General features: G+C 30.7%; 1 protein-coding gene across 1 annotated transcript; it reads left to right on the plus strand.

The window, feature by feature from the left end:
- Positions 1–5,224: 5,224 nt before the first annotated feature.
- Positions 5,225–8,081, plus strand: LOC131605534 (vignain-like). The gene is made up of 4 exons (XM_058877882.1): positions 5,225–5,697; positions 5,788–6,020; positions 6,147–6,284; positions 7,635–8,081. Exons 1-4 carry the CDS (start codon positions 5,250–5,252, stop codon positions 7,893–7,895), a joined length of 1,080 nt encoding a protein of 359 aa, XP_058733865.1. The 5' UTR covers positions 5,225–5,249; the 3' UTR covers positions 7,896–8,081.
- Positions 8,082–13,117: the final 5,036 nt, after the last annotated feature.

A 13,117-nucleotide genomic window follows, 5' to 3' on the forward strand; every position in this document is an offset into this window, starting at 1 on the left:
AAAAAAATTAAATAAAAAAACAAATTAGAAGTATAAACAAATTACTTGTATTATAAATAAATTTTAAATTAATAATTATGAGAAATTATTTAGTTTTCAATTCAATAATAATAATTTTATTAAAAAGTTAGATACAAATTGCTTATTAAAAAAAAATTCAATAATAATAATTTTATTCAATATTATAATTATCATTTAATTGAATTTAAGATTTAAAAAAGTCTACCTTTTGAATGAAAAGGTAAAAAGTTTGAGTTATCTGCATTAAGAAAATTTTCATCTTTCCGTGTGACCTTTCAAATTAATTGCATTGAGCAACGAAAAATTGATTTTAACTTCATGAATTATTGACATATTTTAAACATAATTTTAAAAATATATATAAATCCACTTATATAAATTTATGATGATAAAAAACACGTAAATGAAATTTATTTCATTTTTAACTCCTAAGAATTGTTTTGATGATACACATTATATTTATAACAATAATTATTTCATTCCTATAATTATAATAATATTCAATAAAATAAAAAATCTAATAGTTTTTATATATTATAATAGATAATAGATTGTATGACAGTACCCGTCAGGATACTTTTAAATAAATTCATAAAATCACTTTAATTATGATTCTTGTTAATTATTATTTTTATATCAATAAGTTCATATTTGTCATATCATCTTACATTTTTATTGTAGTTTAAAAGTATTCGTAATTATAGTTAATATATTAGATATATTTTAAAAAGAGTATCACAAATAAATAAAATATATAGATATAATTATTGTATATTATTTTTTTACATTTTATTTAATAAGATGGAATTTACTATTGATGCGCGGTAAAGTTTATATGTACTAATTAAATTGGATAATAATTAATGAGAAAGAAATAATTTACTTTAAGTATGTCTTTCCATTAAAAAAATAATAAGTTATGATTTGATATATTTTAATGTTTAAAACAAATACATACAAAAATAAAATCGTGTGTAGGTTACCATTGAAAGCTAATTTATTTTTTTAATAAATAAATTAGCTCAATAATTAATAATAACTAATAATAATTACTAAAATTAAGAAAGAAAGAGATTAAATTTTGAACATTATTATTTTATGTTCTAATTTGTTGGAATTTTGAAAACGTAATGATGATAATATTCAAGTAATTAAATATATTATGTACAATGAAGGATTATTGGGAAAACTTCCAATACCAACTAATTAAAAGAAAGAGATACGTGTTTAAAGACCATATATTTGAAAAATGATCCATTCAAGCATATGTGTGCACATCTCACATAAAAGGCTTCCTTATAGAAGGAAGCCTTACAGTTTGCCGCAACAAAAGCTCTTCCTATCTTATCATCAAGAATGGTGGAGCCTGAGTCGGCAGGACATGCATACAAAAATAACAATGGGCAGGACATGCATACAAAAACAACAATGGTAAAAACAACTCTGTTCTTGTTGTTGTCTCAGTAATACCTCCAAGGATATCTAAAAAAACAAAACATGTTCAGGGAATAAATAATATTACATAAAATTCAGAAATCTCTCACAAAGAATACAATTAACTTACCAACCAAAACATAACATTAAACTGAAACCTCCCTTCAACTATGGCATCCAATCCAAGAAGGTTAAGGTAATAAGCAGGAATGTCAGGAAGGTCTGATTTCTTAACACAAGTTGATCCACATAAAACCAATTTGTAAGAATGATTCGTCGACTTAAAAGAGAAGTCGTTTTTCGAAACTTTGAAATTCTGCATGATATAAGAACTTCCAGCCTTGAATTTGGAAACCAAATAAGTAGGGACAATCGCTTGAATCATATCACGCTTAAAAAAAACAGAAATAATATTTGTTACTAATAAGGCATAACACAGTGTGTAAGACAAAAACAATAGAATTTGGGAACAAAATACCACCTTCGAATCAACTAAAACCATTTCTATGTGTTCTTTGTTGGAAGAACTTGTTACAGACCATATATGCTTACAACTAACTGCAATCTTCCACAAATCCTTCGACTCATTGATGTCCTTCACAGAATCGATAGGGCGAGCCATGAGAATGCTTAAATAGCTGCAAGAAGAAAACAGATTTCACTTGGCAAATACCAAATCATACAAATTAATAGAAAACAAAAATGGAGAAGAAGCTTCAAACCTGTAAAAGAGAAAGTGAATACTGGTGTGCCATTGTTGGTTGTGATATATACCGTGAGAATTAAAAGTTTGAAACGCATAGAAAATTGAAAGGGCACAAGTAATTTATTTTTTGGGTAGTGGAGGAATTGATTTTTTCAAACGCATAGAAAACGTATCCATTCAATGATGAAATAAATTTTAGGGTTTAACCATTTAACGTGTAGATTTGAATTTGAAGCCAAAAAATAATGAATTAGGAAAAATAAATAATCAACAAAAAATTAGAGTCTGCCACATCAGCAGCAATAAATACCAAATCAATATTATTGTGTTATTTTGACAAAAGACTTTTATACCCGTGGAATAAGAAAAGTTTCACTTCATTTATCAGAAGGCTTTTACTGGAATTTCCAAGTACTATTACTTTTATATATTAATAATAGATTATTTGTTATAAACTATCTATCATGAGATGAGACACTTCATCTACTATCATTTCATTCCCTATATTATTCTTTTCTATACGTGTCCTTATTTAAATATGAATGGTTTTTTAAAAAATAATTAGATGTGTAAATTTTAATGATATAATTAAAATTTCTTATTAAAATATTTTTATTTATTATAATAGTAAAATATTTTTTAAGATGGAAGTTAATAAATAAAAGTATAACAATAAAAAATATATACATTAATATCTATTGAGCCCTAAGAAGGAACACACAAAGAGAAAATAGCATCCAAAGATGGACTAGCACCAAAAGAACGGCTAGCACCTAAGGGCTAGCGTATGAAGAAGGGTTAGTATTCGAAGAAGCACTAGCTACCAAGGAAGGAATAACGCCTAAGGGCTGACGCCATAAGATGAGTTAGTACACAGAAAAGTTTTAGCACTCGAAGAAGAGCCAACAATCAAAGAAGGGTTAACGCCGATAAAATGACTAATACATGAAGAAGGGGTAGCACTTAAGGGCTATCGCCTCGAAGAAGGGCTAGTACCTAAAGAAGAGCTAGCACTCAAAAAAGGACTAACACTCAAAGAAGAGATATCTCCTAAGGGATAACGTCTAAGGGCCATCACCCAAAGGCTAGCACCCGAAGAGGGGCTAGCACCCAAAGAAGAGCTAGTACTTAAAGAATGGCTAGCATCCAAAGTATATCACCCAAATATGGGCTAGTACCAAAAGAGGGGTTAGTACGCGAAGAATGGCTAACACCCACATAAGGCGACTGTCAACGTTTCTCTCTCAAATAATTAAGAAAAAATGTGTCACACATTCTGGTCCAAAGAGACAATCAAAAGGAGGTGACAAAATTGTCCTCCTTATTAGTGGAGAAGAAATCATTCCTCACTGAGCGAATTAGGACGTGGAAATGAAGAAAGTTAGCTCGATTTCCTCTCCCATTCAGCATCCAAGAGTTCTTACTTCAACATTAGAGTTGAGAAAGTACATTAATTAATTCCACAAAAGATACGCAAACAGAGTCTCTTGTAACCCTAAGCAAGCAGCCTCACATTGTTGCTATTTTAGTAAATACATCTAATACAATTATTTCATTTTTGTTACAATACATTATTATTATTATTATTTTATTGTATTTTCTAATTAATATTGAATCAAATAGTATATTCATCCAAATACCACATCACGTAGTAGGAAGAAAATAGAATTTGAGTATTAATATAAATAGAGATAATTATTTTTAGTTTTCTATATAACAAAAAAATGTAGTCTTTTTGGTGTATCGAGGATTTACGTAGTTGTGTGTCTAGAGAGGGTTTTTTATTTTTCTATTAAAAATAGTTTATTGAGAGAGTTTGCAATTTTTCTTTAAAAAAATTATAGTTGAGAGAAAGTTTGTAATTTTTCCTCTAAAAATTGTAGTTCAAGTAAGTTAACAATTTTTCTGTCCAAAAATTATAATTGAGAGAAGGTTTACAATTTTTTTGTTCAAAATTATAATTTAGAGAAAATTTACAATTTTTTTTTTTTCAAAATTGTAATTTGGAAGATTTACATTTTTCTTTTAAAAAATTACAATTTATTGGAAGCGTTAGTAATTTTCTCCTTGTAATTTACAAGTTGAATTATGTTTTTGAGAGTTTTATTTTTGAAATTTTTTCTTTGTTGTATGTTTCTGCGTGAATTTTTTTTTATTCTTTTATTTTTGTTATTTTCTCAACAATTAATACTCGAACTAATTTTAAGGAAGTAATTTCACTTTTTAACGTAATTAATTGCTCTCATATTTTGAAAATGCCAATATTAATTGTGTTGGAATTATGATTGTTTTTGTGTAGTGCAAGTGTTTAGAAATATTGGAGGCTTGAATAGAAATTTGATAGGTAGGAGAATTCTTTATGAAAGAAAGAACTTTGTATTTTGCTTGATACAAATGTGTGAGATTACATATCTATTTATAGTATTCTAAGTAAAACTCTAGACTCACAAATTCTAGAAAGTTTTCAATCCTAAAAATTCAAAGAGTATTATAGAGAATATTACAATAATAAGAAATATCTAACCACTCCAAACACTAAAGATTTCTCTAGAAACATTGCCCAGAATTATATAAACCTAAAATAACTAAGCCCAAAATACCAAATAATAAGCCGATCAGAAACTTTTAGACAATTTCTTTATAGACCCCTACCTTCTTTATAGACAATTTCTTTATTATTTTTGGGATATTTCGGATATGACCAATATCCCAAATTTTGGGAACGGTTCTTTCGGAGATGCATCTCCGAAAAAACGCCTAACAATTAAATCAACATTTAAATTGGAAAATAAGTACTTCCAGAGATGCATATCCGAAAACACCCAAAAATAAAATGCATCTCTGAAATAATTGAAAGTGTGAAAATAAGTGATTTCGAAGATGCATCTCCAAAATAAAAGAGTATTTTAGGATTTTTAGCCGGGTCCTCAACCTATGAGGGCCTTTAAAGAAATTGTCAACTTTTAAATTAAGTTGTTTTCTATCCATTCTTTTAACTTATCTCCCTTAACCCAAGTAGCTTTTCATTTCTCTATATAAACTATAAAGGATTGGAATCCTTTCACATTTTCCATCACGACACAACAAAATGGAAATGAAGAAGCTCATGTTTGTTTCCTTATCCCTTGCTTTAATTTTTACAATAGCCAACACCGTTGATTTCAAAGAACAAGATTTAGAATCAGATAAAACTCTATGGGATTTGTACGAAAGATGGAGAAGTCACCACACAGTTACTCGAAGCCTTGACGAGAAACATAATCGCTTCAACGTGTTCAAAGCCAATGTTATGCATGTTCACAATACCAATAAATTGGATAAGCCTTATAAGCTTAAGTTGAACAAGTTTGCTGACATGACAAACTATGAATTTAGAAAGATCTATGCTGATTCTAAGATTAGTCATCATAGAATGTTTCGTGGTATGTCACATGAAAATGGAACATTCATGTACGAGAATGTGGAAAATGTTCCTTCTTCAATCGATTGGAGACAGAAAGGCGCTGTCACGGCCGTAAAAGATCAAGGCCAATGCGGTAAGCAAAATAGTTCAAATTTATTGAATAACAGATATATCTGAACTATCGAACATAGTCTCATTTTCATTTGTTTTGATTGTTGTATAGGTAGTTGTTGGGCGTTTTCGACTATTGTAGCGGTTGAAGGTATTAACCAAATAAAGACACAAAAACTAGTTTCATTATCTGAGCAAGAACTTGTGGATTGTGACACTAAAGAAAATGAAGGATGCAATGGTGGGTTGATGGACTATGCGTTTGAGTTCATTAAACAAAACGGTATAACAACTGAAAGCAATTATCCTTATGCTGCCAAAGATGGAACTTGTGATGTAAAAAAGGTTAGATTTAATGGTTGAGAGAAATACTTTATCTACGGTATTTTATATTTATTAATTGAAATGAAAATTGAAAAGGTAAAGAACAAGTAATATCCAAATTAATTTACCAATTTTCATTTAATGTAGGAGGATAAGGCAGTCTCAATTGATGGGTATGAAGATGTGCCTACAAATAATGAAGCTGCATTGCTGAAAGCTGCTGCCAAACAACCTATTTCTGTAGCTATTGATGCTGGGGGATATGATTTCCAGTTATATTCTGAGGTAAATTTTTAACTCTAGTTATCTAAGAAAGTATTTGGATTGGGATGGATAGAATTGATTTGGAGAGAATTGAATTTGTTAAAATTGATTTTAACATAATTGAATTTAAAAGAAAATTTATGTTAGGATACAATCATATAGAAATGATTATTTAAAAGAAAAGAATTAATTGATGAAAATTAAAGAGGATAAAGAAGGAAAAATTAAAAAAATTGTAATAAATAATATATAAAAAATTTAGAATTGATTCTAATAAATTCAAAGGCTAGGAATTATAGCTTCTACTAAAACTGTTTTTGAAGGAGGAGAATTAATTTTAGAAAAGTATTAAAAAACAACAACTTTTCAAGTTGAAATTGACTAGAAGTGTTTTTGAAACATGTAAAAGCCAATCGAAACATACACTAAACAAAAATAGATGAAAAATGAAGTTTAAATGCAATTTTAATAGTTTTTTTCTTCCTGATTAATGATTTTAAGTCATAATTTTTAAATTTGTATATGCAATCACTCAATTTTTTAAGTTATAGGAATTTTTGCCTCATTAACTTGATGTACTTTTACTCAAAAGCATGGGTGAATGAACCTGGCCTGTCATACCCTTTAATGTGTTAGCCTTCACTCCGCTTCGTTTTTTGCACAGACTTTTTCTTACAATTTTGCAATTTTTAAATTTAAAAGGTTCAATATCTACATATATGCTCTACCTCGCCCTTACTTATTTGCGTGGCGGACAAAGATTTTAAATCCACATTCTTAAATATGACTGTCTCATCCTTTTTTTTTCTTTGAGTTTTTGCGGAACAAGTCTAAACCGGGCGAACATTTACCACCCCTACTTAGAAGTCATGTTGATTAATGAGGTAAAAAAAATTGTGAGGGCGTGATAATACATATAATTAAATTTATTGGTCCATTTTTAATCTTTGACGATATTATTTATTTATATTTATATATTAATATAAGCAATTTTAAAAATAAAATTTAAAAATATATTATCTCATATCCATTAGTGGCTTGTCAACTTATTATGCAGCCTAACAAATCAACAAAAATTTCAAACTCATATTTGTTTGATTACTTAATTGCCAAAAATTTATCTTATAAAAATTAATAAATAGAATGTTGTGAATTCAAATTCACCTATATATTGTTAGAGGTAGAAATTAAGGAATCAGAGCCATGTATAAACATAAATAGAGGATAAAGAGTCCATTTACACTTACTCATTTATCTCTAACTATTTAAACATATCCTAATATAATTATTATGTAATGTTTTGGAAATCTATGGATAATATTGGTGTATGGGATTAATGGTTAAGAAAAATATAATTATAATTAATTACAGGGAGTATTTAATGGATACTGTGGCACTGATCTGAATCATGGAGTAGCAATTGTTGGGTATGGTGTAACTCAAGATAGAACAAAATATTGGACAGTGAAGAACTCATGGGGAAGTGAATGGGGAGAACAAGGTTACATTAGAATTCAAAGGGGCATATCTCACAAAGAAGGTCTATGTGGCATAGCTATGGAAGCTTCTTATCCAATCAAAAAATCATCTACCAACCCAACAGAAAGTTCTACTCTTAAAGATGAACTTTAAATGCTGCCAATTCCACGCCAAAATTTGTGATACTTCATAATCATTTGTTTATGTAACCATGGAAGTTCTTAGGCTAATTATGTCCATAAAAAAGAAATAATGTGTGTTTCAATTTGAAGTTTTAAGTTGCTTGTATTTTATCTTTTTCCGTTGGGAATAGAATTTTATTGGCTTAAATGCATTTTTCGTCCCTGTAAATTAGCGAGTTTTTGATTTTCGTCTCTGTAAGTTATTTTTTTTTGTTTGAGTCCCTGTATTTCACTTTCGCATTCGTTTTAGTCCCTAAAATCAAAATCCATATTAAATTTCACAGAAAAATCCGCAGGTAACCTGCAGATTTTCCTGTGGATTTTGGCTTTAGGGACTAAATCTCAAGTAAAAGGTAAGATATAGGGACTCAAGCAAAAAAAAAACTTACAAGGATGAAAATTAAAAACTCGCTAGACCAAAAGTGCATTTAAGCCAATTTTATTTTATTTTGTGGAAACATTTTTTGTTTTTATTTTTATATTTTTGTAAAATTATTGCAATTTTTTTAATGTTTTTGTCAAAATATTATGGAGTGATCATGCAGTCAGTTTATTGATGACGTACGTGCCAATCAGTGTTTTAAAAATCAGACCGGATCGGTCGGACTGGTCGAACCGGGAACCGGCCAGATAATCGGTCTGGTTCAATAATTGGATCGAGAATGTCATTGAATCGGTGTGAACCGGTCAAAACCGGTGTAAACCGCTAAAACCTGGAAAATCGGCAGTTCTTGTGAACCGGTGGTTTAAATGCATTTTTTTATTTTTTTTATTTTTTTATTTTAAAAAATTTAAACAATGTCATTTTGACTATTTTAATTAAAAATTAAAATAAAAAATGAAAAAAATGGTTGTAGATGCGGTTGATTTTGTTACAGATGATTTTGATATTGAAGAAGGAGATTCCAACATTGAAACAATTTTTCTTTTATTGAAATTAAATTTAGTAGACAATGAAATTATTTTTGTTATAAATTATTCAATTAAATTATGTTGCATTAAACTTTTGTTTATATTTTATAATTATGTACTATTTGATTGTGTGTGATACTTATGTGTAAAATTTAAATTTAAATTATGAACATGTGCATTTTTTTATAATATGACGTTTTCAAAAAATTTAAGTACTAGTTATATTTTGTAGGGATTGAATCATCCGGTTCGACATATTTTATACCTATATAATTTTGTTATAACGACCGGTCTATTCAACCGAGTTATCCGGTTTAATCCGGTTCAGTCATGCGGTTCGACTAGTGACCCAGTGATTCGACTAATAAACCAGTGACCCAGTACCCTCGCCGGTTTAATGCCCGGTCCGGTTTTTAAAACACTGGCGCCAATTTTAAGAACAAAAATTAATTTTTAATTGAAAATAGAAATTTATCTAGTTGATGATATTTTGTATAAGAAAAAATGAAAGGTAGTGCACTTTTTAGTGTTAGTGTGAACTAAGTTTACATCGTCATCTAATAGAATTACAACATCAAACTATGTCATATCAGTATTTTAAAATTAAAAATATGACTTAGTTGGATATACATCCCTAATTGGTTGATAATGTAAAAATATTTTACACTGTTAATACATTCTCATTTTTCTAAAAAAAAAAATATGTTGAGAATTTCTCAAATGAAGTAAACCAGCAACAACAATTTATGTGACATCATCAAATATATGGACATTAAAGAATCTCTTCAACTTCCTCTTATGTGCAGGCACCTTCAACGACAAATGGGTCTTGTGACAATTAAAGTATAAAGTTATTTTAAATTAATAAATAATAAATAAAAAAACACAAAATAAAACGATTATACCTCCCTTTGCCATAGTCTAAATTAGGGGTGGCAAAACGGGCCGCCCGCCCCGCCCGCCCTGCCTTATGCCCGCCAAAAAACGAGCGGGGCGGGCATGCTCGCCAAGTAAATTGGACATCAAAATCATGCCCGCCCCGCCAAGATGGCGGGTTGGCGGGCGGCGGGCTTACCCGCCTATTTTTATTTATATTTTTTTAATAGATTAATATGCTTTTTTTTACCTTTTATTTAAACTTTTCACTTATTTTTTAAAACAATTTTTTATAAAAGTAATTTTTTTTAACAAATTTACTCTAAAAAATATTACATATATTTATAAATAAATGTATAAAATAAACCATCAAGAATTGCAATTACTAGAATTAGCTAAAAAAAGAGTGAGTTTTGGAGGAGGAGCGGGTTTTGGCGAGCGGCGGGCTTTGGCGGGGCGGGTATGGCGGGCGGCGGGTTTTGGCGGGGCGGGCTTTGGCGAGCGGCGAGCCTAAAATCCCAATCCAACCCGCCAATTTTTGGCGGGTGCATGGACGGCCCGACGGACCCCGGCCCGTTTTGCCACCCCTAGTCTAAATGCCACATGATTGACATACACAATGAGACAGGTACAATCAGCAAGCCCTCCAAGGAAGCCCCTATGTGTATGCACAAACAACTTCATATCAGCCCGAGTCGTCACCTCTCTTTCAGCTTGAGCCTCCACCTTGGTCTCAGCCTCAACTATGTTAGTGTGAGCCTCCACATCTGTGTTAGTCCGAGTATTTGTATCCTTTTAAGTTTTTTTCTCTACATCGTTAACAATAGCAGCATCGAGCTTTGCATCAAAATACGTGCATCCCGTACACCGGCGAGTCAGGATACACGTGGAGGCTAAAAAAATCTGGTTAATCGCACATGTTTTGTTGAAATTCCAAAAACTGACAAATGATATGAAACTTTTCTTTTTTTAGCCAAAGGGTATTATATAAACAAACAAATGTGGGGGTGCTGGTAAGATATTGAGGGCGCCAAGTAAAATTCTCCTATTGTTATCTCTCTAAGTGTGAGAAACTTTAATTCTCATAAGACTACTCATCTTTCTTTGAATGAAATTCTAAATGAATTCCTAGTTAGTTCTAGGTTTTCCCCTACATTCTTCATATATGTTAAACATTTGTTTTATATTTCAAACACCACATCAAAAAAGCACCAGTCAATCACAATCTCCTAATATTTGTAGATAATAACATTGCTACATTAGTGGAATTTTAGTTATAACCAACATGTATAAATGTAGACACTAAATCTGAGGATGATAATATGAAATAATAATATGAAATAATAATAATATTTTCTTTTTTTTTTTTCTTTTTAATTTCCATTGTAATATTTCTTTATGGAATATTACTTTGGTTATGATGTCCAATGGACGTGAATTGACATGGTATCATTAGATAATCCCTATCATATATTTTTTTCTTTCACTTTCAATATTGCTTCTCTTCCTGATGAAGCCAATCGTCTCTCTTGCATGAGACAAATGCAATACTATGGTGATATCTTGGATAACAAATTTGATTGAAGAAAAATAGCTCAAAACGTTCTCTAGATGAATATTACACACGAGATTTGGATAGAGCTTCATGATTGTTATAATCAATAAGATATTTTCTGTAGTTTTGACCTTTAAGAGATATCCAGCCTTCATCAAGGTGATTAGACCATAGCTTAGTTTTACACCACTCTGAAGAAGCTTTGGCAAGAAATGAAAATTTTTGTCCACTTCCCATTTGTTCTTGTACTCCCAAATGTTCTTATAATCTCATACCTACATTAAAAAATTACAGAAAAAGTGATTATGTCTTCAAATTCCTCAAAAGTTTAAATTTGCAATACATTCTAGTACGATCCCAAATAATTCTAATAAGTCTTCTCCCTCAGATAAACAGGGTTTTCCCATGTTGATTCATCAAAATCATTAGTCAAATCCTCCACCTGGTGATGAAGACAATATTCTTGATAATTTCTCCAAACCCATTCATAATCCACATCTTCCACATTCTCACAACAAAAGACTTCCTATAATGTCGTGGTAGAGGAACTAAGTTTTGTAGCTGCTGCAACAAACCTGGACATACTATTTAAGTATACTTCAAGAAGAAAGGATTGCCTTTGTATATCAAGAAATCAAATACTCATCAAGCCACCACATTTGCTGACACTTCTGAAGATATTCAACATGAAGAATCAAATGATCAACAACTCAACATAGTTGTCTCTCATTTCACTAAAGGTAAACATAAAGTATTGCTTGCTCTTCATCTACAATACTCAAATTCGAGCTCATCCAACATTCAACACTTTCAAACCACAATAAACAACTCTTCAGGTCTTCTCCATACTTCTACTTTCGTAGATAAAACTAATACATGGATTCTTGACACTGGTACCACAAATCTTGTGTGCCATTATCTTGCTCATTTCCAAAATCTAGTTAAGATCCCTAACATTACTATTAAACTTTCCAATGGTTCCACTATCTCTACTAACAAATATGGTACCATATACTTTAACAATAAATTTTTCCTTATTGATGTTTTATAGATCCCTAATTTTTCACCAATCTTATTTTTACTCATACATTTACTAAGTTCCTTGATTCTAATGTTAACTTCAATTCCACTTATTGCACTATATAAGGAGAACCATGCCATGAGGATGATTGATGCAACTAATATTCACCAAGGCCTTTATTACATTTGTTTTCCCCATTATGATGTTCCTCTTAACACCAGTCCCCCTAACATTATTAGAACCAATGGTGTTAATAATTATAATTTATGGAATTTTCACACTGGGCATCCCTCTCGTCTTACTGCCACACATATTAATAAGTCAATGAGTTGTGGTCCATAAAAAGACCCTTGTTATCCTTGTGTTATGAAATATTAGTCAATGAATACCAAACCACCATGTCTCGATGTTGATAAAGGTCGCCATGGGTTTTAGCGCAGCAATCAGGGGAGGGTTGAGCGAGAAGCATTCTTACTTTGTGGAACTTTCCTCTATGCAACACACCTTTGTGGGAGACACACCACTTGTCCACCTAAAACCTTAAGGTATTAGGGGAGTGGATGCTCCCATTTATAAATGCTCAAGTCACCATATTCCTATCCAATGTGGAACTATTTCTCAAACTTGTTATTTTCTCAACAATCCCCCTCAAGCGGAAGTTCTTCTTACTTCCACAAACTATTATACCACAAGGAACATGTCTTACTCACCACGTCCATGGCGCCGTTGACACTCTTCAACGCAACGTTTCTTACTCACCACCCTTGTGGCGCAAGAAGAAGAAGAAGATGGGACTTCACCTCTTTTCATCTCAAATTGTTCATTATCT

The sequence above is a fragment of the Vicia villosa genome, linkage group LG1 (genome assembly GCF_029867415.1).
Source record: "Vicia villosa cultivar HV-30 ecotype Madison, WI linkage group LG1, Vvil1.0, whole genome shotgun sequence".
Lineage (NCBI taxonomy): Eukaryota > Viridiplantae > Streptophyta > Magnoliopsida > Fabales > Fabaceae > Vicia > Vicia villosa.

Bases quoted from the DNA above. Each gene is read 5' to 3' on its own strand.
- LOC131605534 (XM_058877882.1), top strand. From the start codon at position 5,250: ATGGAAATGAAGAAGCTCATGTTTGTTTCCTTATCCCTTGCTTTAATT. The intron at 5,698-5,787 runs GTAAGCAAAATA...ATTGTTGTATAG, and splicing joins AAAAGATCAAGGCCAATGCG to GTAGTTGTTGGGCGTTTTCG. The intron at 6,285-7,634 runs GTAAATTTTTAA...AATTAATTACAG, and splicing joins ATTTCCAGTTATATTCTGAG to GGAGTATTTAATGGATACTG.